Source organism: Centropristis striata, chromosome 13, assembly GCF_030273125.1.
Source record: "Centropristis striata isolate RG_2023a ecotype Rhode Island chromosome 13, C.striata_1.0, whole genome shotgun sequence".
In the NCBI taxonomy this organism is placed as follows: Eukaryota; Metazoa; Chordata; class Actinopteri; order Perciformes; family Serranidae; genus Centropristis; species Centropristis striata.
The window spans coordinates 28,783,594-28,808,925 of NC_081529.1; the positions used below are offsets into that span (position 1 = coordinate 28,783,594).

The window sequence follows — 25,332 nt, forward strand, 5'->3', positions numbered from 1 at the left end:
GAATTTCTGACAAGCAGGACTCACAAAGCTCCATTGTTATCCTGTATTTCGAGTCAGTTGAATCAAATAATATGAGCACCTCTCACCTGTTAGACCTGCACAGCCATAACTCCTTCTCTCCCGTGATGTGCATTCATGTTAAATGGTGTGTGTGAAATGCTAGGTAGATAACCCCAGAGCTGAGTCTATTTTAATTGGTTTGCTACAGGCAGTTAGGAGTGTGAAGTCCGCCCCTGCCATGTTCCCCCTGCGCTGCAATTCTGGATAGGGGTTGGGGGTGGGTGGGTGAGGGGGGGTCTGATTAAATGGATTCCAGTTCTCCTCTTTGATCAGGGCTGGTGAAGAATAACAAGCAGAGGGCTGGCCTGCAAAGCAGACCCAGAGACTAAGCCACGTGAGAGCACAGCCAAATACTGAGGAAAGAAGAGGGAAGAAGAAGAAGAAGACGAGTGGGAGAAGCGGGGAGAGGGGATGTGGAGAGGGAGTCAGACATACAGGATGGGAAAGTGAGTGCGTGTGTGTGTGTGTGTGTGTGTGTGTGTGTGTGTGTGTGTGTGTGTGTGGGGTGGTGTCTGGGGGTAGACAGTGATAGCAATCAGACAATGCCACCTGAGAGAGTATGTCCATGTCTAGGGGACTAGACAGACAGTGAGTAGAGTGAAGAAAACCAGGGCTAGAATTAGATAGAAACTGACTTTCACAGTGGACTCCAACTGTGGCTTGTGAACACACATGCAGGCACACTGGCACACAAGCCATACAGTGCATGGACAAATGGGCACCCCCGCATGCACACTGAGATGCCTTGTTAGGACAGGCTAAAGCTTTCTGCTGCCACACTCGGCACTGTTAGTAGAAAATTCTTCAGCGATGTGTTTAGAAGCTGAAGTATGTGTAATAAAAAAGTCCCCAGAACAACTCCGCGGTCAGTGAATCAGCATCTTACTGCTGACGGAGCAAAGTAGCCCACCCACACTGCACAATCTGATGAAAAATATGCATTGTAAGATTTAGTTGCGGCAATGATAGTTTCATAGCAAACAGCAAAATAGAAAAGAACAGTTATCTGCTCGCACCATCTCTGTGTGTGTTGAATACAGTGTGAGATACAAATCGGAATAAATCTGACAATCCCCTGAGCACAATATGTTATGTCTCAGGGGAGACATGCAGCCAAATCAGTCCTGAATAAATCCATAGAAATGAGTCTCGAATATGAATAAAAATGAGCTATGAGCTATTAGTTACAATTAAATGCCGCTAAAATGTCCTCATGTAGTAAGCTAATTATAGTTGATGAATGAAAAAAATGATAATAGAATCAGCTCAGGCAGGCAAGGTTGTGTTCCTCACCTGTATTCCAAGGAGAAACGTGTGAGTTCGCTGCCATTGTAGATCCATTTAAATTCCAGCGGCCAGCTGCCCTCTGCCATGCAGGTGAGGACCAGGCGGTTCCCCTCCAGGTGAACCTGGGTCTGAGGGGGCTCCATCTTAAAATAAGGTGGGACATCATCTACTGGAAAAAGAAGGAGAAGAAAAGAAGAGGAAAAAGTTCAGTGTTGAGAGGGTTACTTATCAGGTGGATTTCACAACAGATTACTGAATACACTGCCCTATAAAATTCCATTAGATTACTCCAATGAAGTAACATACACTAAATCTTGGTCTCATATCCCAATGCTAAAACACATTATCAAATCAAACTTTATTTATATAGCACTTTTCATACATAAAAATGCAACACAAAGTGCTTTACAAAAAATAAGAATAAAAACAATAAAAATGACAAAACCCACCCCTCCCTCCCCCACATACACACATTACAGATAGTGTTGTTTCTGCTGTTGTCATGCGACACACACACACACACACACACACTTTTGTACCTACCAAAAAAAAATATGTTCATGTGTAATTCGTGACTCATATGTATTTACAGTAACTTCAAACTAGAAAGGCACCAGCATAGTGCAGATCTCCATCAAGGACATTTCCAAAAGGAAAACATTATTTGTGTATCTGCACCGATTCAATTCTGCTTCAAAAATAAAAATGGTCTCCTCTGTTGCACACGCACCCTTTTAGGACTTATCAATTTGGAAAAACGATTAAATTGTGATTATTTCAACTAATATTGCAATTGCAATATGATTCACGCTATTGGAGAGAATTAGTATTTTTGCATCATTATTCTCAATTTAATTGAAAAAATAAAAGATCATGGTGTGATTTGTTTTGTGAGGATCTGTACCAAAGATCCCCCCCCCCCCCCCCCCCCCCCCAAGTCTTCGAATATAATTTTTAGTTCGGAACATCTTCCTGCACCACAATACTTCATTCAAAATGGGATTCTGACATATTTTGCCTTTAAAGCATGCGAAAAGGAACGATCATTTTGTGTTGAGTTTAGCAGTGCCTGAGGACAAAAGTGAGTGTTTCCACGAGCGCCAGACTGCTGTTAGAAAATCACTCATTTTACTGCAGCAGGGTCTGACAATCTGCCTCGTTAGACCTGGTTCTGGTTCTTCCATGCCTCCCTTCACTCCTGCAGCCCAAATAGAACAGTGAGGGCCTCTAGCAGCACGTTCTCGTTGCTGCCTCCCAGGAAGTGTATGGAGCAGCTGGCCGGGGGAAGAGGCCACTGCTGCCGGCCGCACAGCACTCCCGTCGGAGCTGATGGTCTTGTTGGCATATGTAGGTCATATAGAGGCGTTTGGATTAAAATTGGACTGTTTCGTAACCAGTTGCTTTAACAAATATTGCACTTTCTTCAAGTTGGATAATGCACTAGTCCATATCGCAATTTCAATAAAAATTCAAACTCAAATGCAAACTGAAAACACTGATGAACGAAATAAAGTAATACCTTCACATGATCTATTTTTAAAGGCAGTGGTTAAAGTGGTTAAATAGTTAAATTCAGAATACCACCGAATTAAACTATAATGGAATACAGTTATCATTTCTCATATTTTGTATTTTAAATATGTCTTCTATTACTCCCAAAGTCAGAGAGTCATATGAAGAGACACAGGGAAAGTCAGGGGAAGAAAGAAAGTGAGGCAGTCAGAGGGGGTGGCTGATAAAAAAAGGCAGTGATTCGGTGATTCAGTAACCCGTGTGAGCAGACACACAACACAATTTCAGCAATTCACAGGAAATGAGGACTCAGAACAAGCTATTTCCATTTTTCTTCTGCACTGATTGGGAACTTGAAGGTCAACGGGAAAGCCTGCCAAAAAGCACATGAAATAAGTTGTTACTGCAAAAGCAGCTTACTCTTTTATTTCAAACTGAAATGCGCTGGCAAAGAGGTAGAAGAGCAATTTGTGCAGCAGAGAAAGTGTAAATGAACTCTTCCCATACCTCTAGATCAGTAAAAGAAGATGGGGCAAGAGACGGGGAGGGAGAGGGAGATGGAGTGAGGAGGGAAGGGGGAATAGACAGAAAGCAGATGGAGAAAAATACAGCAGAGATTGTACACAAAAAAAAATGAAGCGAGTAGGAGGAAGAGAGAGTGCGAAACTAGGAAGCCATAGGGGGTGGGGGTGGTAGGGGCTGCTTTAGAAAACACAAAGTTTCCCAGCCTTAAACCCCTTTCTCTGACAGGATGAGTTATGCTCTGTGCCTCCCTTCATTTATCTTTATAGTTCCCTAATGCAGCCAGATTATACAGGCCCCATCCGCAACACTGCACACAGCCAGTGCAGCCACAGAAAGCCTTTAAGGTGATACGCAAGGTCCAGGGCTGAGCTTGGAGACAAAGTGCTTTCATTTGAGCTGATGAAAAAGGCATGATCAGACCTATTGATCTGTCTGCCTCGCCAGCCACGGGCGACACTGAGCCGATTGTGCCAGTGTTTGTGGCGAGCTAATTAAAGTCTGTATTAATAGTTGCAGTAAGCCGCCAAGGCCTGGAGCACGCCTGGTTCTAGGTCTACCACACTGGCTGACTCACTCTCATGGCAGATTGCTGGAGCCTCTTTCTCTTTACACATCTACACGGAGGTTCACGGCCAAGATTTATGGTAGCGAATGCAGGGGATGGTGTGGTGGAACTGGGTGAATGTGAGGGCAGCCTCTCCGAGCGCAGGAAGGGGATACAGAAAATTGAACGTGATTGAAACTGTAAATAAAAGAATGACTGTGCACCTGTGTGTTTCACACAGGCAGCCATGCGCACGCTGTAACGCAGATAACAGGACACACACATACACACCGGCACACACAATACCCCTGTGAAAGCTGCAGCTTACTCCCCTTTCTATTACCCTCAAAGACACCACTCATAAAAGGAGGAAAACAAACAACAGCCACCTCGACGCAGCTTTCTGTTTCCAAAACCAGTCCTTACATTTTCCCCATTTGGTAACAGCAATACTCCACTACCTGGCTAATCTGTCCTTTCTACCATCCTTGCTTTAACTTCTCCAAAACAAACACGGTCAAATCGAACAGGCCCTTGAAACTGATCCCTGTCTGAGCCCAAATGTAGGAGCCATCCCTATTTTTTTACCCTCGCACTAGCTGCTGGAGTGGTGGCTTTGCTGTAATCCCATCCACTAGTAAATGCATTCGTACTAGACAGACACACACACACACACACACACACACACACACACACACACAATCCCAAAACATTAATTTATGCTTGAACAAATGCACACAGGCATCACCTAACCACTTCCAGCTGGTTCAGGGTAGCTGGTGGCTACATGCACTTAGCAATGCGGCTCCATCAACAAGCCACCATTAGAGACCTTCACATGGCAAACCCAGACTCACACACTGATCGTCTGAGGCAAGGAATATGCGTAATACCAAGTTACTGATGTGAAATTGTGGAGCGGGGAAATTGATGCACAGTAATCACCGCTGTGTTTTCCTATTTTAGTGCTATTCATGTGTTCACTTTCGTCTTTGCCTTAAATGCCCCATTCAGTTGAGCTCTCATCATAATGCAGGTAATGACAAGATGGAACCCTGAGCACAGACATGCAGCAGGCCTCACCAACTATTAAGACGAGACACTTTGTGGTGGTTTAACCTTTTTTTGTTGTTTTTGATTTGCATTTATGTGTAATCATTATGCATCTTTTTGTGGTTTTGTGCCACCTTTGTGTCATTTTGTGTGTGGTAGAACAGAATCTTGTTATTTTTGGGTCATTTTTCTATGTCTTTGTAGCTTCTTTGTTTTTTGTGATCTCTTGTGTTGTTTTTGGTTGTTTGTGTCACTTTATAGATATTGTGGATTATTTTTTGGTCATTTTGCATTTCTTTTTATTGATTTTGTAAAATATTTTTGGTCACGTCTTTGTCATTTTGTGTTTTTGGTAGCCGTTTTGATTTTTAAAAATAGTTTTTAGGTAATTTTGCGTTTCTTTTACTGCTTTTGTACATTTTTGTCATTTTGTATTTCTTTGTGTTCTTTTTGTGTGTTTTTTTGGTAATTTTGTGTCTCTTTGTCGTCATTTAATGAAATTTCTTGTCTTTTTTTAGAAAGGTACGTGTCTTTTTTGGTTGTTTTTCGCTATTGGTTGCATTTCTTTATGGTCGGTATGAGTTTCTTTAAGTGGAATTTTTCTGGTGGAGGCCTGGTAGGCCTTTTCAGTAATCCATCCTTGGGTCTGATTATGAATTTTTGAACAGTGGCCATCGGTGGCACTGCCAAAAGTATGTATTTTCAGGAACAAAGCCAGAGAGAGAGAGAGAGAGAGAAAAGTCACTGTTTAAGTGCAGAATTGAAAAGACAGGAACAGATTGCTCCCCATGTAACACATAACTAAAGTGATCTTCTTTTTGAGACTCTGCGAGAACTTAAATGACCGCTGACCGCTAACAGTTCTCACTGCTCCAGGAAGATAGGACCAATTCCTCTGCACACTGGGCTCGGGGATCTAATGAGTTTCCGACAGAGAACCTCTTGTCTGACCCTCATTCTCCTCTTCCTCTTCATCATTGTGCTTTTGATCTTTGCAGTGAACCACTGAGGTCAAATAGCACTGTCTGTGCCTGTGGTGGACACTGCATGTGTTTTAAGTGGGATTTTTCTATTTCTTCTGTTGTCTGTTTGTGTGTGTGTGTGTGTGTGTGTGTGTGTGTGTGTATCAGCCACTGCATATACATACTGGAAACATGTGTCCGTCTTTTTCCTTTTTTATTCATCCTTTATCCTTTATCCTTTATCTGTTACGTGTGCATGGGAACATCTGTGTCTATTTTGTGCTCATGTAGATGTGAACATGCAGTCATACAAAGCTCTGTTAATATATAAGTGTGTACAGTAGAGATGGCTCACTGGACATGACTATGCTGCTAATGTGCCAGGTGGATGTGTTTGCCTTCACTGTGGTATCATCATTGCTGAGTTGATCCATAATTCGTCTCAGGTGTCATCTGATTTTATAGCACTGTGACTTCACGGAACAGAGGTGTGCTGTACATGACAAATATATAGCCTTCTGGGACCCAGAAGAAAAAATGTTTAATATTTTTTTTCCATTTAGTTTAAATAATAGAGATGCAAGGAAGATGTAACAATATTTTTTTTCTCATGCCATATTACAATATCCAAAATTGATGTGATATTTAGTCACAATATCACAAGCCTCAGTGTCACGCGCCCCCCAAAGAGGACAAATATGAATTCCCAGGTCTCAGAAGGGTAGTAAATGTTTATAGACACAAACACTGAAATGTACAAATAGAGGATTATAGAATCAACTTAATAATAGGAGGATATTAGTCCATTACCAGCTGCTCTGTGTCAAGGTAAAGCACCATCGTTCCTGGAAGCGACAGGGGTGAAGGGATGGACAAAAGGAAGAGCATTAGCCATGAAAAACTGTCGCCTCCTCTATTCCAGTGATGGACGGAGGCACGGCGACGGCTATGGCAGGTGCATGGCAGTGCCTGCTGCAGGCTTCCAATCCAGATGGAAAGCTGGAGGGCAGTCCTTCTGGACCAGGCATTCCTGCAGCACTATGAGCGCAGATAAAAGCCAACCGAAACGGGTCGGCAGATCTAGGAAAGACCAGAAACTGGCTTGGGAGGACCAGGAGGGCTTTAATGCGGCTGCTGTGCAGAGCAGCTGCCCCCGACAGTCAAGCTGTGCCGCCACAGCCCATTCACCAATGATATGAAAACACCTTATTCTAACCTGACAGCTGAGGTTGAATGGTGGCATTGCTCCAGCCGGGTCCCCTGCTGCATACACAGAATTTTAATGGCTGTGAGACAAAGACCACAGGCACTGGGGCAGCTTTATAAACCAAGGCCCATTGTGCTCCCCATTGCGCCATGCTGGCATGCAATCACACAGGCGGTGTTCACATTCAGCTTTTGTCTTGTGTTCTTTCTCTTGCTTATTTTGCGCCTCACCTCCTTACCTCTGCTCCACTCCAGCAGCAGGGAGCTCTTTCTGCCCTCTGTTTAATCCTCAGGCACCTGTGTTTGAGCCTATGTAACCACATCCTAGCTGGCACTCGGCACAACTGTATCACTGAGATGCAGCGATAAAGTGGAACCCCTGCATGTTAAAACATTTGGAGGGCTACTGTCTTGTTATTTCCCCACTCCCTCCACCTTGCAATCTCTTTCTCTTCACCTCTCGTTCTCTTCCCAGACACACATACATATGCACATAACTTCCCTGCTCCATCGACCACCTCCAGTCCACCTCATGGTGCATCATGTCATCCAGGAAAATTTAGAGCCGTCATTTAGCCTCTCCAATTGGACTTTAACATGCGAGATGGGTCATGGTTAGCCTCTCTGATGGGGGTTATGCAACAGTCATGGCAGTGACCTTGGCCTAGTAATGGGTTGGTGAAAGGGTGTGGGTTGTGTGGTTGGTGGAGGGGGGGTTAAAAGCATCTTAAATGCTGATGAAACATCTCCCTTACAGATACACACATGCACAAAAAGCACCCGACGCACACACTTTGGTGATTTGTTGCTTTACAAGTCCAGATGAGTATGTTTGGGCTGGGACATGTAGCTCTTTTAACAAACACATAAACACATAAACACACAAACACTCACACAAATAATCACACCTTACCCACCCCCTCCCCCCCATCCTGAAGGTCAGACTGATCTGTCACTCTGTCACCAGCTGCTGTCACCGTGACAACAGGCACCCCACCGATTTACACTCCATCACTTAGGTGAGTCAGAAAACAGGCGGACACGGAGGGAGGGATTAAGAAAGAGAGCGAACAAGAAAAGACAGAGTGGAGGAAGAGAGAGTGACGGCGAAACAGATGGTGAGAGAAATGCAGGGCCTTAATGATAAAGGAGAGAGATGGAGAAGTGATGTAGAGGCAGGGTGAGGTGAGGGACTGAGAGGGGGAAGAAATGAAAAGAGAGAGGAGGGTGTCCTCCAATGTTAGGCAGCAAGGTGAAGCGACCCATTACAGCTGAAGCCAAACAAGCCGGCCAGGCCTGAAAGACAGGGAGGGGAGATGGAGAGCCTCCATCTAACCCTACATTCATTTAGAGAAATGGCCCATGGATCAGCATCTGCATGCTGCATGTGAGTGCCAGTCCATCATAGCTTGATTCTCCCAACCCCCTTTTCGAATTTATAGCCCCTAGAAAATGTTTGTTCACCATTCAGTGGGTCTACACACAACCTAAGATCTCCTTTGTTTCATTGTTGTGGCAATATAGGTTTCATGGCCCAAGTGGCATGCTTTTAAGAGCTCATGCAGTCATGCTCACTGCTCAGAGGAAAGAGGTGAAGTAGGAGTATGGATTTTCAAGTTAAGCTGTCTCCAATGTTTTTCTTTTTGATGATGCGCCTGCTTTGATGTTGCAGAAAAAGTCCTCGGGTCGCCGCAGATGAAATAGCGCCTGCATCCCAGCTGTGTTTAGCAGATCGCCACGGGTTAATTGATGTGTAATTGATGTGATTAATTGAGGTGTAATGTACCGCGGTGACGTGTCTGGGATCCCACTTGCTGCGGGGCTCATGTGTGTGCGTGTGTGTCTAGGTGTGTCTATCTGATGCTACAGCATCACAATTAGAGGCACCAGCATCCAGCCAACAAATGGAGATTTAATTAGGAGCGAAGACGGAGCGGGAGGCCAGTCAATGGGCAGCAGATTGAATTATCTGGACACACACTCCAGCGGGCAGCACAGACAAATTCGCAGTCACACATACTCTCACACACACACACACACACACTTTCTGTTTGGAATTCTTCCCTGTTTGCCTCGCTGCTCCTCCGAGTGCCTCCCTCTACCTCTCTGCTATGCTCTGACTGTCTCAAACTATCTTTTTCTTTTTGATTCCCTCTTTTTTTCCCCCTCTTTCCATCTTAAGTCTTTTCCTTGCCACAATATCAGTTTCCTGCCTGTGTGTTGTGGCAGTTTCTCTTTCTTGGTGGCCTTGATCTCTCCCAATACAGTAGTTTTCATACTCTCTCTCTCCCTGCCCTCTCATCAGTTGTCATCTCTCACACTTTCTCTCCACGTCCCTTCATTCCGAGCTCCCCGTTGATCTCCATCTTTCCCTCGTCTATCTGCATCCTCCATCTTCCTTCCATCCTCTCGCCCCCTGCTCTCTCCATCTCTTTAGCACTTTTCTGAGTCACTAGCAGTATATTGTATAGCGTACCGAGGGACGTGTCTGTGATATCCAGGAGCCTAATTAGCAAGTCCAGCTCCTGGCAGAGAACACGGCACGCAGAGGAGCACAGGCACAAGGCCCGGCGTCAATTAATGAGACCTCACACACCCACAGCCACCATTACACGCCCTCTGCAGCATCAAGTCTCTAGTCAGCTCAGCCTTGTCCGATGAACAGTGGGGAAACCACAAACGAACAACTGTAGCTGTATGTAGGAAAGTTATGTCTTTAATCACCAGGGGGATGGTTCTAGCTTTGTAAAAAGACAAAGCAGGGATTCTTGTCTGACTTTGTGGCACTCAAATAAGATTTATGTCTTGTAGCAGCGAGCTGTGAACATATTCTAGGAGCCAACAGATCAATGTATCAACTTAGGAATGTAAGCCAGACACTGTGGCAATTTCTTTCTTTCTAAGGACAAGATATATGAAATTGTTTTTTCTTAAAGAAGTGAGGTTTTGGAGAGCTCTTGTGGGTAGAACACAATGGGATGTGATCCAGACTTCCCACCCGTCGTAGTGCGTATGTGACTGACATCACAGTATTATTTCCCAGGTGAGGCAGACGGCTTCTACGATTTGGAAGAAGTAAGGTTTTTGTGCGCCAGATCACACACACATCTCACTCCGACTTTCCTCTTTTGTCTTTCCACTAGGGAGAAGGAGATGGTAGCGGGTGGGGGAGAAAATAGGTACAAATTTTCACTTGATCTTTGTGAGAGCTAATTGACATTGTTTGAAAAAAAAAAAAAAACAACAAAACAAGAGAAAGCAACACAAAACAGATAAACGACAGTAAGTGGAAGAAATAGCAAATAAAAAAAAACAACGAGAGCTGCATCGGGAATAGGAGGCGGGCAGCTTTTCTCAAGGCATGAGAAGGTTGGAAATAGGCCTAAGTGAATTTAGAAAGTAGGGCAAAGACTAATGGAGGAAAATAAACAAACGCGCTGAAATGTGAATTCCACAGGGCCCCGGGTCATTAGAGTTAATACTGCGCGCTATGCCATCTGCCGCGATTGTTTACACTAGCCTGGATAATTAGATCCTAATTAGTAGTTGGTATGGTGGGGGAAACATTATTTCACACGCATTGAGGTGGAGATGATCAGATGCACCTGCAACGCTGTGCTGTGCTGCCTGTCCATCCTGGGACGTCTGTGGGCAGCTCCATGAAGATATATCAGACAGGTCTCGATTTAATTGCTTGATGCACCACACAGGATCTGGATCTTTTCCCTCCCACCATTAACATATAGATAGAGTTGTAGTTTTTTGAAGGAGGGAGTCATCTTTGCTCTTGACATTATGCAACCCTGTCTACTCCTTGTTCTCCTTTATCCCTCATACTGTATGTGTGTGTGTGCCTATGCATGAAAAACATATGTGAAAAGGTTCACCCTGTGCGTTTGCGCCTGTGTGTCTTTAAGATACAGACACCAGAATATTATCAGGCAAAATGCATGGACTCAAACTGCCATGTCCCATCCGTGCTTTTCTCCCCAGCCGATCCCTTTGAATCTCTGAATTGGAGAGATACCACTGGCATGCTAATAGTGTTTTGCTAGGTGCGAGGTATCAGGGCGCCTGCCATTGTAATATATGCGTGTGGAATGGCTGGTGATTGTGATTCTTATCAGTGTGGCAGAGTGCATGGGCGCCGCCAAGCAGTGAGTGGCAGGGGCTGGCAGTAAATGCTAATGGCAGAGAGCAGCTGACAGAGAAAAGAATTATTATCTTCCTTCATTACATTTACACGGCCTGCCTGTCTGTCTCACTTCCTTTCTCTGAGCCCAGACATGAACAGCAATCACTGTTGGCAATGCTTTATTTACATGTTTTGCAGAAGATAAACACCTTCTTTTTCTGTCAATGCATCATTCACACAGGGACCGGGATCTCAGGAGTTTCTCAGATTTACAATACGTCACACAGATTACTTGTGACATCAGGTCTGAAGGGGGAAAGAGCTGGAGATGAGTAGAGCTTAAAAGTGTGTGGATTTTCTTTTGTTTCATGCCTCAGCTCTCACTTTGGAGGGAGGTTGCCATTTTTAGTAATCCTATATTTTAAATAATTTACATATTATGGAGTTATACGTCTGCTAAGTATTGAAACTGTGCCATATAAGAATAAAAATGGCATTATTATTTGTAGTGGCAAACCTAGATCTTAATTCTAAAGCCACTCGATTTATTAGCAGTTGGCTGGTACAGCTGGCTATTACTGTTTTGTGTTCCTTAACTACTCACAAACCACCGGAGTGAGGTCGTAGTTTCATTGTTTTATTTCTCGTTGCTGAATCCAGGTATTTCCATTAATACACACATCATTCCAAGCTTCTCTTTTTTTACTTTTTGTTTACAACGGTCCGCGACATCTGGAAGTAACGGTAACATCTGAAAGTGGCGGTCAAAAAAACTTTTTTCCCTGTACCTCTTAGCACTCTGCTAATCCACGTTTTTACCTTTTAGTAAGTCCATCAGAATAATGCAATGCGCATGAGCAGCGCCTACTTCAGGTGCTGTGGTAAATTTGACAGCTATGCAATAAACACAACCAAAACCAATATAAAACACGCTGTAATCTACAATAAAAATCTCAACTTTCTTCAACATAATATTGGCTCCTACATTATTTGTAACATATCAAAGTGTGTGTTTTACATGCTTTGCAGTAGGCCAATGATTTCCAGCTCAAAAATGCCAGAATACTTCACCTCCTATGACTTGTTTTCTGTTCAAGTTCATCTGTATTTTGTGAGCTAAATCAATTTGCACATTAGTCGAACTCTTTTGCCCCACAGTCAAAGAACTTAACCCTCTGAAGCCGTTTCAGGGCGTTTTTTGCTCTTTTTTTTACATTTTTCTCACTGTGGCTTGAATTTAACTGCAACATATAAAATATCTTTTGTGCAGTATGAAACATTTATAATGACATAAATGACCTGAATCCTAAAAAAATAAAAAACACAAACATTTAAAATAATAATAGTAATAAAATAGAATTTAAATATACAACACTTTTCCAAGTGCCCAAAAGTGTCATGAAAATTGGAAGGAAAATGGGTTTCCACATGCTATACATATTGACCCATTTGCATTTTTATAACCTCTACTTGCAACCTTTCCTCTTCTGTCCTCTCCTCTCTGCTCTGTGTGAACAGCCTGCAGTTCTGTCTGATTTTGTCTAAGCAAAATCAATCTTGGCTTCACTGTCTTGCTGAGGCTCACAGAGTTTAATGTTTTCAACAGGATCTAGTTCCAAACGATTTACTTTTGGTGACGTTTTAAATGAGAAGTAGAGTGAAGTGATTTTGACAGAAATATCACAATTTTAAGCTTTGGTTTGGCTACTTTTTCTAACTGAAACTTTTGAGACCAATGATCTGTTTAAGGACTGTCATAAAATTCTGATTGGGAATATAATGACTGTTTTACAGTTTCTTTCTTTGATAAACTGGGTATTTTTGGGGAGGTTTCAGAGGTTAATTTGCATTGCTATTGTCTCTTGGCGAGGTTTTCTTTTTTTTTTCTCCTCCCCTCTCCTCATGTTATGTTGTATTTCTTTTCTTTCATCCTGTTTCCCTGTCCTGTAACCCCTTTGTCATATTGTATGTATGTTATGTATATGTTCGGACGGGTTGATGGCTAATTTCGTTGTCCTAGTACTTGTTACTCTGTGCAATGACAATAAAGGCAATTCTGATCTGATTCTGATCTTAAACAGATGCCTGTGCATGCAAAGAAATGCACCAATGCACATGCAGAATCTCAACACACACATAAATATCAGGTTCTGCTCCTGACTGTGAAAAAGTCAGGAGCAGAACCTGAAAAAAAAAAAATCACTAATGCAACAATAAAAAAAAGATTTATCTTTGGCTAAATGTTTTGCTGTTTTCTGTCCCTATTTTTTTATTGTATTTGAAAAGTAGTTGCCACTGAAAGCAACCAAAGGCCAAGAGTTGGTTGCCATTTTCTCAAAATGCAACAGTGCCTGTCGAGGCCTTATCTTTTCTAATTTTGGTGGAGGACTGGGGTTGATGTGTAGCAGAATCCTCACCTTTGTGAGCCGGCCAGCCTGTGGGAGCACAGAGTCCCTGCTCCTAATTGAGACCTCTGGAGTGTGAGAGCTGACAGAATGGAGCTTGTCACATCACTGCCTCTCTCCACCACATTACAGAGGCCCTCTGACCACTATTTTCTCCCATCATCCATGCTAGAGCACCAAGTCCTGCTCTGTGATGGTGTGAGAGCCCCCAAAATCACTTCCTTCAGATGGAACCTCAAAGCTGCCATACTCCAATCCAACATCCCACCAGGCCACATCCCTGACCTCGGAGGCATCTGACTTTTCTTTGCCGGTTCCTGTCTGTGAAGTGCACACGCCCCCCCGAGCATGGGGAAAGACAGAGGATGAACACGGCTCTGTGGCATTGTGTGAAGACAGGCAGCCAGCACTATGCCAGCAGGCAGAAAGCAGATCTGAACGCCCTGACATTATGCTAATGGGAGTGCTTGGCTGGTTCTTACATGACTTCACACCACATTGCTCATCTCAATTATCAGATACAGTAACGGTCGCTGAGTGAGAAGCATGCAACTTGAACAAAGCAGGAAAAAATTGCAGTCGGAGACACTAATTGTTGTGCTCTCTCCACATGATCCTTTAGGAGCAACACAACTTGTTAAAATCGGGTGCGCTTAATAACATCCTATGTGAATACTTAGAAATTATGCATGCACGAGAATGAAATTAATGAATAATGATGAGACTCTTATTCTGACAGTCCACAACAGAACATAAAAGATATGTATATACCTCTTGATTATGTACAATTTAGGATAACAAATTGGAAGATCTGTCGACTATAGGGCTGTTATACATACATACAATCAAACACTCAGCGTACTTAATCATCCCTCTCCTTCTAAAGTGGCTGTCATCTGTTCTGCTAATGATAAATGTAACAAGCTCACATTTCCACTTGTAAAGATTATGTCATGTCGATCTCAAAATTGCAAGCTGTCTTACAAGAAAACCAAACCATACCCCTTGATAGTTATCATAACACTGGCACAAACTACACCTTGGAGCTGTGTGCCAACAATGCTATCTAATATATGAGGCTGCTGATGTTTTTCTAATTATATTCGTAAGCTTGCACTCATTGCTTCCAGTGTTGCTGCAGTAATGTTGGCAGAGTTGTTTGGTAAAGATTAAGAGCCTTTCCTAAAATCTACGCAGCCACATCCTGGACTGAAACCTTCAACTTTCTGCACCCCAACGCGTCCGTTTGATATGCACGAGAAGCACGGAGAGCTGGAAAGAAGTTTTGAATTTGTGAAAGTAAAAACCAAGGTTAGCTCTATTTTTTGACATGGTCTTATACATATGCAAAAGCTCGTTATTAAAAAAAAAAAAAAAAAGGGAATTACAACCACAGCAATTTTAGTCTTCACACAATGTCACATATATCCTGGAGGTTATCGTTAGAAATTACATAAATTTAAATAGGAACACCATCTTCCATCAGGTTAATGTATTCAGAGAGCTTTTTTTTTTTTATCCCGCTGTGTTCTTGAAATGTTCCCATCACTGCTCTTAACACACTAGTGTGAGAAAAAAAAAAAATCATATTCTCTGAACTTTCTCCGGCTCGAAGGACCTACAAAGCGGAGGCATTGACTGTTGTTGGCTGCAATCACACATTGAAATATGCGAACGATCAAGCAGATATGGCAGAGCGCGTTACTGGCGCCCATGCAACGGGATGAGTGATTTGAAGGCTTAATGCGGCCCTCCACACCACATAGAGTTATAGCCTGTGATTTGCATCATAAACGTCTGCTAAATTTCCACTTTTGGAAACGAATATCACTAAATGACAACCTGACAGGGAGCCAGATGGGGGAGGTGGGAGTGACACTTTTCTTTCACGTTTTTATTTTTCACCCATGATGGGACCTAATTCCATATTACTACATCTATAAGCCGTGCATAAATATCACATCAAATAGCGCTTCTTTTTTTTTTTCAAACCTCATAATCCCTGGATAATCTTCATCTACAATGTGAGCAGCACTAAATTGGAGGGAAGATTCACAAATGAACATATTTACATCAGTCCCATTAGTGAGACACTGAGGAGATAGTGCTCAGAGATCTGCCGCTGCTTTGAAATGCCTGTAGGCACTTAAGAATTTTATTAGAAGCACTTTAACGCACACCATGCCATGGTAAGTAATATGCTTTAATACACATATAATGCAGTGGATTACAACTCAGGGTATTAATAAATCATCTGTTTTATTTATTACTTCTCTTTTACCATAGCGAGTAAATGACATGTTTAATCTCTGTCTTGGATTGGGGGGCTTTTGTGTGTCTGTCTGTGTGTGTGTGTGTGTGTGTGTGTGTGTAAAATGTAAGTACCTGACCTTTACATGCAGTAAATGTGAGACTGTCCTCCCCAAAAATGCCTCTGTGTTGTTAAAATTATCCGTATGGACATTTGCAGCAAAATTATGCAGAACACAAACACTACCAAGACCGGAAAAAGTCCAATTTGGACACCTCAATTTCTGCACTTGCATTCCATTTGTTTGACTTTTTTAACTATCTTTCAGAACAGCTTGACATGCACTGTTTGTCTGTAACTTGGCAGAAAGTTTTTTTGGCTAAACTTTACCAAAATGTGACAGTTTTACAACGTTAACAACATGTTGAAAATCATTAAGCTGAGGTTTGAGGACATGTTGATCTCCTGCCAGCGGTAGTGGTGCTAATTTTAAACACGCTCCTGTGGGTCGTATATGGAGGCAAGAGCAAACGATCAATGCGGTCTTACGCTCTGGAGGACTTGTACAGTAGGTGTTAACTTGTGTCTCCACATGTGAGTGTGCATATATAATTATTCATGAGGATACATGCTTGTTAATGTATGTGTGTGTCTCTCTCTAGTTGATACGCGTATATTTGAATTCTTCATCAGATTAAAGAGACGTGCATGTACTCCACAGTCCCTTAATGACAGACAGATCAAAGCCCATCATGTTCCTGGCTGTGTTGAGGGGGATCATTAACGATGGGTCAACGGGGCATCATTAGCCAGCATGCTACCCCTGCAGCATGTTTACTCTTCCCTGAGCCTTGTTGAAAATGTGCGTGCACCTGTGCATGTGTGTGGGTGCACATGCTGTACGCGATCATCAAATGCATCCGTATTGCTCTCTGATCTCTGCACAGTGTGTGGGAGGAACACAGGTCTCTCCTGTGGCCCATTTCCCCACAGACAAATGCCGCTCCAGCGGTGAGAGCTAGCCTCATCTATTGTACCTCCTGCCTCCATCAACTCACTTTCCATCTATTACGACCCAACAGGCTGATCTTCATGGCTGAAGCTCATTGTAAAACCCTAGCCTTGCTGATTCAATAGGCTCTGGAGGGTTCTGACAATGACCAATTCACTCATGACTATTATTCATCACAAAACCTTTCCAGCTCTCCAATAAAATCCACCACCCACCTTTCCTACTCCGTTTGGTATGCTGTAACAATCCATCACTTCCAAATGCTGTGTTGCCCCTATTGCACGTACCATACACACAAACACATACACACACATCACTTTTCTCTTACAACTCCACTGAACAAACTCTTTCTCACCTCAGAAATTGCTATTTTGGTGCAGGGCTATTCCTTCTCTCAGCAGTTTCACATAAATTCTTTCTTTCTTTACAAACATTCCCTCCTGGCTGCCTTCTACCATCCACCCTTCACAACCACAAACTGCTCTTTTCCACTGCCAACACTCTCTCTCTCTTTCCCTCTCTCTCTCTCTCTCACCTTCAGACGCCACCCATCCACTGCCTCCATGCCTGACTGCTTTGACAGGCCCGAGATCCAAGCGGGGGGGATTTGATCCCTCCGTGGAGTGGAGCTCTGGCAGTGGGGTCCACTCTCCAACCGCCGGACGCAGAGCCCTGAGCCACCGATTAAAAAGTCATGAAGGCTTTTAGGGGCATGCAGGGCTGCATTTTCCCACTCCTCTGTGGATTGGCTGCCTGAAAATAGTCTTTGTGTTCCTGAGACAACAGTAGAATATGCAGGAGGGGTGGGGGGGTTTGAAGAGATGCGGGTTAACAGAGCAGCAGTGCGTGGGCCACCTCACACTCCCCGGTGCTCTTAAGCAGCACTCTCCCAGCCCTTCGCTACCTCAGATTAGATGAAACACCCACAGTCTATATAAACTATACATCATTGGCCCCTATATGAACATTGTGTCCAGCCTTTATGAGTGTGACACTACAGCTCTTTTAAAGTTGTGGCCGCCTCCCTTCCTTTCCATCATGCTGAAATCAGTTTGGATCAGATCCAAGGTCGGGATCTTTACACCTTACAACAAATCACATCGCTGTCATTCTTTGTGTTTGAATGGATGGATTACTGAACGGTCTACTGGATACAGGCCCAGGGACCCAAAGTATCAGGGGGTCCCTGGACTTCAACTGCAAGATGTGAAGTGAGTCAGACCGACCATAAAGAGACACAAAACAAAACAAGACAAATAAGAGAGGAAAGGATTACAAAGAGACATAAAAATCAGCAAATAGACACACAAAACAACTACGAGGTGACACAAAATGACCACAAAAGACACAGAATGACCACAAGAAGACAGAAATCGAGCAAAAAAGGCACAAAGAGATACACAATTACTACAAACAGAAATAACTACAGAGACGCAAAACAACCAATTAAAGACAAAAATGACCACAAAGACACAAAAAATTATCCAAAAAAACAAGACGCATAATGACTATAAAAGACACCAAAGGGCCAAAAAGACACTCGAAACAACTATAAAAAGACACAAAGTGACCACAAGAAGACATAAATTAATCAGGAAAGACAGTGTCAAAAATGACAAAAAAGGCACAAAGAGAAACACAATTACTAGAAAGAGACACAAATTAACTACAGAGACACTAATCAACCAATTAAAGACAAAAATCACTATAAAGGAAACCAAAGGACCAAAAGACACTCGAAACAACTACAAAGAGTCACAAAATGACCAAAAGAGACACAAAATGATCACAAAGACACTTAAAAATCACAGAAAAAGACACACGAGATAGCTGTAAAGACAAACCAAATTGCCAAAATGGCTATAAAGAAACTAAAAAGCATGAAAACACACCTACATAATGATGACAACAACAGCAAAAAAAGAGTCTGGATGTCTTACTCCTGTGTAGGAGAGGCGGTTGGGCTTTTTGCATGTCCGTGTCAAGGGGCCCATTGTCTCATAATCCACACATGTGTGTGTGTGTGTGTGTGTGTGTGTGTGTGTGTGTGTGTGGCTTTATACAGAGAAACATCTGGCAGCGAAGAGAGTATTGATGCCTTCTTTGAAGATGAATAAATGGACTAATGAGAATGGCTGTGAGCTAGTATATCATCCACCTGAATTGCCTGCTTTCAAAAAGTGCCACACAAATCAAGTAGGTGACCATTTGCTTCATAATGGCTGCAAGGACAGGTCGTATACAACAATACATGTGTGAAACAAGACCTTAATGTGCTGTGAAAAAAGGACTGGCCTCCCTCATTGGTTTACTCTTAGCAACAGCAACCATCCATACCATTGTCACAAATAGCAGCCAGCCACTAATGGAATCAATAAAGCCTTGCAAATATTTACAGGACAAGAGAGCCTCAAGGCAATCAATTCCAATCTATAGGACGATGGAAGGTTCTACTGTGGCTGTGTTTCAGGTTAGAAAAATCAATAAAGTCAGCTTTGGAAGGAGAAGGGAAAAAATAAATAACAATCTTATTGCAGCAGCAGCCCTCAGTCTTTCACTCATTCCTTCTCCTTCCTTCCATCATCCTGACCCTTGTTTTGGTTCCTCCTTTTTTCCCCCCTGAAGTCGTCCAAGTTTGACATCGCTGGCTGCGCCTCCCAGCAGGTATTGGCAACCGCAGGGAGTGCATCCAGCAAGGTAGTGGGAGACAGCTTTTGAAGAAGGCAGAAGCTAGTGGATGTGACAGGCTGTTGAAAGCCTGGGAGATAACAGCATCTGCTTCTGGAAAGTCTTAACAGGTAGAAAGGTAAAGTAAGGGGGGAAAATGGAGGGGTGAGAGGGCCAGGGAAATTCTCTGGATAATAGGATATAAAAACAATGTTGCTCAGCTCCTGCATACATTCGCCGGCAACAAGAACGGCAGGCTGAGTGACGGAAAGTGAAGCGTGGCAGCAGTGCAGAGAATAAGAAGTAGGGTATATTAAAAACAGATTGCTTCCATTTCTCTCTGGGGGCAGATTTTTTTTATGCACAAGGTTGTAATCCCTAGTTTATGTTCTGTAGTAACTAGCTCGATAAAATACATCAACCCAGCACATAAAAAGTGAATAAAACGGAGTATATAAAAGTGTGTCAGGGCGGCAAGAAGCTATAGAAGTCAAGACCGCCCAGAGTGATCGCTGATTTATTGATGCATTGATGCCTGCTAGTGCATTGACGAGTTCAGCAACTTCTGATAAATAGGCGATAATGTCAGGCTTTCCTCTTGTAGGCAAGCAGTTACCGGGCCTCACGCAGCTCCCCGGTCTGCAGCCTAATGAGCAGGTAGTTGGAGGGAGAGGATGAATGGAGCAGAAAGAGTCTCTCTCTCTCTCTCTCTGAAGCCACTTGCTGTGTTTTCGTTCTCTCATGCACAGCGCTCCTAGAGAGAACGATCAGACGGAGCTACAGCTTCTGCCAGCGGCTATCAGTGTCTCTTTAACAACTCCACCTTCCCTCTGTGGGAACATACATAGGGGACAGAAACTGTGTGTCTGTGTGTGTGTGTGTGTGTGTGTTAAATAGCCACACAAACCCTCTGGTGGCCAGCTTTAGCATAAAGATACCACAATAAACAGCTTGAAGGCTATACAAACAGTGGTTTCACAAGGGCGTACAACAAGTGCACGGTTAATAGCGGAGCCACATGACACCATACATACAGCACTGCATTCCACCGCCCCAGGGCTCGGAAATCTAAGTACCTGGTCGACGGCTTCATCACCTAAAGTGCCAGCCTCGATGTGTGTGCATACCAGTACAGATAAATCAGACAGATATGTTCATAAATCAACTGTTCCACCATGGTTTATGTTTTGCAATGCATACATCATGTGGATATGAATACAGCATCGTCCACACACTGAAAAACGACTGTATCCTGATCTGATAGATATTTCACAGCATGACTCAATTAATTGAATTTTTTTTTTCAACTGAGTTGTGAGCGAAATCCATAAAATAGATCAAACTGAAAATGCACCGGACAGAACGTGTGTGTATGCGAGAGCCTGTGTGTGTGTATGAAAGAGAGAGAGAGAAAAGAAGGGATAGACAGAGAGAGAGAGAAAGAGAGAGACTGACCGCACAAACTTGAGGGCCCACTTGGCAAAGCATATGTGGTTCTGACTGCCAACTTGCGAAAAATGTCAATTACTCTCCCTACATCTAAAACTTTTATGAAGGCTTCTGGGCTGTATCAAAGCCTTCCACCTCACCAGCTCCCTCGAAAATATTTTCTCTCTGTGAAAATCAGCTTTAATTATTGAGAGCGTGGCTTCAAGTTTATTAGTGTTTTTCAGTACTTCCTTCAAATAGCTGTCCAAGGCGCCGTTGTGCATATCAAAAATGATCTTATTGATTCTAACCTGCTTTCCTTGTTGCAAACCGGCAGACTGTCAAAAAATCTCAGATCTGTTGCCGTCAGTGCAGGGCTTGTGATGCATTACAAAGACAACTGTTTGCAGACACAGAGGAAACATGTAATAGCAGCAAACACAGATATCACTCTGGAAGGAAATGAGAAACAAACAGAGAAACAAGAGATGGAGGCCCTAGGGATGTACCCGAATCCAAATCTGCTAGTCAAAAAAGCATATTGCAATGGAAATAGATTTATTCAGCTACTAACCATTATTCAGTGGGAAAAAAACATGTTGGACATGTCTATGCATCACAGTAGGATTTATATCATTGTGAATGGACACAACAGACAGAAAACCATTCTGTCTGCAACATAGGACTTCAATATTACAATTAGTTCTTTCATTTGCCACACATTAGTGAAAAGCGATCTTTGTCTATAGTCGTCCCAGTCATTGCTGAACTGAGTGCTGTGGCGCTCTCCGAGGTACCTTGAAGCGCTGCGTGAGTGTGTGTGTGTGTATGAGAGAAAGAAAGAGAGACTGAGGGGAAGAAAATGTAGACTATTGCATACAAAGATTCTGTCAACTGTTAAGTTACTTGCTGCTTTGTCAAGGCTTGGGACTAGAGGTGTACAGAGACATCAGGATCTGCAGTCCATCTGTCTCTGTATTTGTATTCAGACAGAAGACTGGAAGTGGATGTGGTTCATTGGGCATATGTTGTATTTTCTAGCCTAATGATCATTGGCAAAGGATGTTGGTGACTAAACCATTATATTGATTTAATATGGGCATATATAAATTATGAAATACATCCTCATACTGTTACTTTTAACATAGTTGCTGAGGCCCAGATATGTCAATCATTGAAAGACACTTCATGTGGATAAAAACATGTTTTCATCATGTTTTTTCTGCTTTTACCGAGTAACATATTATGATATTTGGATTTGGGTGCATCTCTACTTTATACCGACATGTTGTTGGCCAACACACGCATCTTAAGTTCTTAGCTATCACACATAGAAACTCTCACATTGGTGAGGAGGCATCATGCACAGGAGTAGCAAGATAATAGTCCAGCTAGATTTCTTTCCAAACACGACAATCTATATGTTAAAACGAAGCTAAGAACCTCCTTTTCAGGTATAGTCTATGGGTGAATTTCCCATTTAAAAACTGTACTTAAAAATATATGAATAAATGCAAACGCAGCATCAATTGAATTTAAAATTATTCCCGTTAACTGAAAGGACATTTTTCTATAAATCTTTATCAAAAATAGTTTTTATTTCCAATGAAAAACGTACTCTTTCGGTTTATAAAACTTTTTCAGTTTCTGATGGATGTCTGTCCCAGTTCGGCTGTGAAGTTCAGACTGTTCATAAAAAATGATTTAAGATAAAAATACAAAGAAAGAAAGAGAGAATGTGACAATGTGAAATATCTTACATTATTTATATTGTGTCTGAATTCAGAAAGAGATAGGTGATGTTTCTAAGCTGAACAGCTACAGATCCAGGTAGAAACACACAGATAATGACATGTCTGTGCTCTTGTACGTATACGGTGATGGTGCTTATGGTGGGAGGTCTTGCTAGTTGACCATACAGTGAATCAGACCTCTTGGCCCTATCATGAACTGACCCAGCCTCAGACTTCACGGTAGAGGATTGTATAGATTTCCCAGCAGTGCTGCAGACAGACAGAGAAACAGGCAGCCCTGATCTTTCTACCTCCATAAGCAACACTGTTTTAATCCCTTCTGGATCAAAGGAGGCAGTAAGCTTTGCCTCCCTTTCATTAGGGAGGGATAGAAGACAGCAAGGAAACCCTCCCTGTTCTTCGGGACTGAACGGCCAGGTTTGATCAATCAATAGCAGTCCACTAGCTCTGGCCTAAGTGCTCCTGCTGTAATCACTCTCCTCTGAAAAATGGAGGATGATGTGGTGGGACCAGAAACACACCCGCACAAACTTTCATCAAAACAGACTTTGGTCTGGGAATGAGTCAAATTATACTGTGCTTTGTTATGTTCTGTTCCAGCAGAAAATCTGCTGCCTGACAAGCACTGCCTCAGTACTTAAGTCCCATCGCTCAAAACATGAAAGTCTGAATGCTGGTGAAAGGACAGAATAGGGATCAGCCAGGCTGACGGAGTGGCTAAGTACAACTGGGCTGCTGTCTGACTTTACCATTGTTGTTCACTGGTGGAACGTAATCTTCTTAATCACAAGCTAAACCTGCAGAACAATTGACCCATTTTCATATGCGGCATCTTATCTCTCAATGCGTGCCCATATCTCATTTAGAAGTGTTAGAAATCCCTCTTCAATCTAGGTGATCTGTTCTCACCAACCTGCCTCCACATTTTCTAATCCACTCTGATCTAATCCAATGCATATCAGCCAGAGAACGCCCTGTTAATACATACTGAATACAGGGGTTGTGCTGTGCTACGTGTGTTGAACACTTGGGATTCATCACACGCGTTATACTCACTCTGTTATATATTTTGAAAGTGATTCCTATTTATTATACCAATCCTTTTCTTGTTTACTCCAGGATTCTTTTTCTACATGGCCAAAATTATTGTACGCATGAGTGCCTCTTCTCTCAACAGGTTAACTACATCCCAGCAGTGTAAAGCAGCCTGGACAGGTTGTTAGTCGATCGAAAGATACTTTTCTTTTTTGTTTTTCTCTTCACAGTTCTGATGTCCAACCGAAGCAAAAGTAAATACATGGATACAAATTGTCTTTGGCATTTTAATTTGTAAAAAAAAAAAAAAAAAGCTTTAATTCAGACTGAAAATCAAGGCCAATAATCAAATATGCTCAAAATACCCCTGGCCCAAAATATTCATAAAAAATATATTTAAAAAAAGTTTGCTACCATGCACTACCTTCTGAAAAAAATATTGGTTAATGAGTCATGAATAAGCTTAAAAAAATAAAAAGACAATCTTATTACTACTAAAGGCATTTTGACAGGTAAAATCAATGTGAAAAAACTCTACTGTCTCTATTTGATCACTTTCAAATTGATAAAAAAGCAGAAAACGAAAATGCATTATGAGTGTTAGATGGGCTATATCACTGTCTATTGCAATGTCTTGTGAAAATGATATTTATGAATTGATAGTCATCATTGAATGTTGCATTTTATTCATGTCTAATTTATGCCATTACGCACAATGAAACAAGAAAAGATAAAAAGACGAAAAAGGTAATGCAATTCAATACACGATTGAGTTTTGAAGGACCCCCCCCAGGCAGATTTGTTCCTCCCAAATGTTGAAGGCCTTGCTGAAAGCAATCACAGTTCTTGGCGTCATAATCACAGATATAAGCTCACATTTAAAATTGGATTACCAGGTCCAACCCCTTATAAGAAAAGTCAAGATGGACTTATTTGTGCAGCGCTTAATCACATTAGTCTCAAAGAGCCACACACCCACATTTTAAAACAACTAATGACTGGTTGCCTTTCAGTGTAGAATGAAATCACTCATGAGTTTGGCAGGTTCTTACCGGAGGGTGTTTGACATATATTCTGCACACACTGTGCAAGGAATGAAAGCACGTCTTATGATTTTATAATGCGGGTGAAAACGAGATGCTCAACACTGACCAGCTTTATGGCTTTTGAAGACAGCTATGGTTGTGTGCTGCCCATGGCATCATTACTGTGCATATATACCAGTGCAAATGAGATGTGCTGGTGTATTTTAAACATGAGGACAGAGTCAGTGTTAAATGCAAAACAAAAATCTCCTACCCATATTCGCTGAAGTAAATTGCGTTCGGTCGTTATAGATACTATTATCACAGATGGGGAAAAGTTTACGGAAGGGATTTCAAAAGTATCATCACAGTTCTTTAGTAAATATAGTCAACTTTTAGCTTTGAACTCCTCAGGTAATCAGTTTAAAAACATTTCTATTGACTTTTCTTCTTGTTCTCATTTTGGGTTCA

The 25,332-nt window shown here is 42.4% G+C and overlaps 1 protein-coding gene across 1 annotated transcript in view; it reads right to left on the reverse strand.

Moving 5' to 3' along the window:
* sdk2a (sidekick cell adhesion molecule 2a) overlaps positions 1-25,332 on the reverse strand; it is a 107,672-nt gene that overhangs the window by 47,801 nt on the left and 34,539 nt on the right. Inside the window, exon 2 of the mRNA XM_059348428.1 lies at positions 1,354-1,516. Coding sequence (XP_059204411.1) covers positions 1,354-1,516 — 163 coding nt within the window. The remainder of the gene's footprint in view (positions 1-1,353; positions 1,517-25,332) is intronic.